At 36.5% G+C, this 474-nt stretch overlaps 1 protein-coding gene across 1 annotated transcript in view; it reads left to right on the forward strand.

The window, feature by feature from the left end:
* HELRODRAFT_109357 (hypothetical protein) overlaps positions 1-161 on the forward strand; it is a gene marked incomplete at its 5' end in the record, with an annotated part of 5,808 nt that extends 5,647 nt beyond the window's left edge. The window contains one exon of the mRNA XM_009013502.1: positions 1-161. Coding sequence (XP_009011750.1) covers positions 1-40 — 40 coding nt within the window. The 3' untranslated portion in view covers positions 41-161.
* Between the last annotated feature and the right edge of the window lie 313 nt (positions 162-474).

The following is a 474-nucleotide window of genomic DNA, read 5'->3' on the forward strand; positions in this document are numbered from 1 at the left end:
GCATGCTAGTAAATCAGTTTTCAGCGTTTGCATGTGTTAAAATATGTGTGACCGTGACCGTTACTGTATTTGCGCGTGATTATATGTGTGTTTGTGCACGTGTTTATATAATTGTTGATGTTTGAAGTTTGAACATTTTTGCGCATTTGTTCCCATATGTTCATACGCATGCATGTTTGCAAGTTCGTACGCATGCATGTTTGCATGTTCGCATGCATGCAGTTGTCCTCAAAGTGGTGTACATTTTTAAAACGTTTTTGAGTATTTTTATGTATTAGTAAGTAGGCTTGCGTGGGTTGTATTTAAGCATGCCTGAAATTCAATACAGGCGCGTTTTGTTGTTTGAAAACTTAAGGCTGTTTGTCTTCAAATATTGTAACTTTATATGAGGGAAGAATTTCTTAAGAGAATCGAAGATACACTTGTAAGGTGGTTGTTTGGGTTGTTGTGTGTCGTTGTGTAATGAACTTTTTG

This window comes from Helobdella robusta, assembly GCF_000326865.2.
Source record: "Helobdella robusta unplaced genomic scaffold HELROscaffold_12, whole genome shotgun sequence".
Taxonomy (NCBI): Eukaryota; Metazoa; Annelida; class Clitellata; order Rhynchobdellida; family Glossiphoniidae; genus Helobdella; species Helobdella robusta.